Below are 1,312 nucleotides of genomic sequence, written 5' to 3'. Positions count from 1 at the left end.
CTGAGCTGCATTCCTACTCCTGATTTATCTTACTCCCATGGTGCAACCTGCCTGTCCCTAGTAACAAACCAGTCAGCATTAGTTCTGCAAGTCCGACAAAACCTCACTGCTCAGCCACCTGGCTGATTCCTCTTAAAAATGGCTATGTCTCAAAGGAAAAAGAAATTCTGAGTAGTGAAATCCCTGTGCCTCTGTGTATATTGAATTTTATTGAGTAATCCTTTACTAAATCATTAATTCCCTTATACCTTCAATCACATTTTGTTTTTTTGTTGTATATGTTTCCTAAATAGACTTCAGCAGAAAATGGCTTAATATTCTAATACTGGACAAGTAATTACCCTGGTGAGGACTGAGGCTCATGCCATCCCACAGAAATGAAAACCTCTCCAAGGTCTACATTCAAGATTTTGTGCTGGAGGGATTTGGGGGTGGCCTGGAGACCCAGACCCTACTCTTCACTCTGTTTCTGGCCCTGTACATGGTAACTCTGCTGGGGAACATCCTCATGATCATCATAATTACCCTGGATGCCCGCCTGCACTCCCCAATGTACTTCTTCCTCAAGAACCTCTCCTTTGTGGACTTGTGCTACTCATCTGTGATTGCCCCCAATGCACTGGCCAACTTCTTCTCCTCATCCAAGGTCATCACCTTTGCAGGATGTGCCACCCAGTTTTTCTTTTTCTCCCTCCTGGCCAGCACTGAATGCTTCCTCCTGGGTGTCATGGCCTATGACCGCTTCATGGCCATCTGTAACCCCTTACATTACCCCATCACCATGTGCCAGTCTACCTGCACTCGCCTGGTGCTGGGTGCCTACTGTGGAGGCTGCCTCAACTCTGTTGTGCAGACCAGCTTCACATTCCACCTCTCATTCTGCAGCTCCAACAGCATCAACCATTTCTTCTGTGATGTGCCCCCTCTGCTCCAGATCGCCTGTGGCAACACGGCCATCAATGAACTTCTCTTGTTTGGCATCTGTGGGCTCATCATTGTGGGTGTGACGTTTGTGATCCTCATCTCCTATGGCTACATCACAGTGACCATCCTGAGGATGCGCTCAGGAACTGGGAGACGCAAGATCTTCTCCACCTGTGGCTCCCACATGACTGCAGTGACCCTCTTTTTTGGGACTCTCTTTGTCATGTATGCCCAGCCAGGAGCAATTGAGTCCATGGAGCAGGGCAAGGTGATCTCTGTCTTCTACACGCTGGTCATCCCAATGCTCAATCCTCTCATCTACAGTCTGCGAAACAAGGATGTGAAGGAGGCTGTGCAGAGGCTGGGGCAGATACACAGAGCCATGTGA

At 48.5% G+C, this 1,312-nt stretch overlaps 1 protein-coding gene across 1 annotated transcript; it reads left to right on the top strand.

The window, feature by feature from the left end:
- Window positions 1-361: 361 nt before the first annotated feature.
- Window positions 362-1,312, top strand: LOC112911257 (olfactory receptor 9S13-like). Its single transcript, XM_072722409.1, has one exon. It carries the CDS (start codon window positions 362-364, stop codon window positions 1,310-1,312), a length of 951 nt encoding a protein of 316 aa, XP_072578510.1.

Source organism: Vulpes vulpes, chromosome 9, assembly GCF_048418805.1.
Source record: "Vulpes vulpes isolate BD-2025 chromosome 9, VulVul3, whole genome shotgun sequence".
Classification (NCBI taxonomy): domain Eukaryota; kingdom Metazoa; phylum Chordata; class Mammalia; order Carnivora; family Canidae; genus Vulpes; species Vulpes vulpes.
Note: the sequence above shows the minus strand (reverse complement) of the source record. Positions and strands in the feature narration are given on the sequence as shown.

What these genes read in the sequence shown, in the direction of transcription:
- LOC112911257 (XM_072722409.1), top strand. Translation starts at nt 362, where the DNA reads ATGCCATCCCACAGAAATGAAAACCTCTCCAAGGTCTACATTCAAGAT.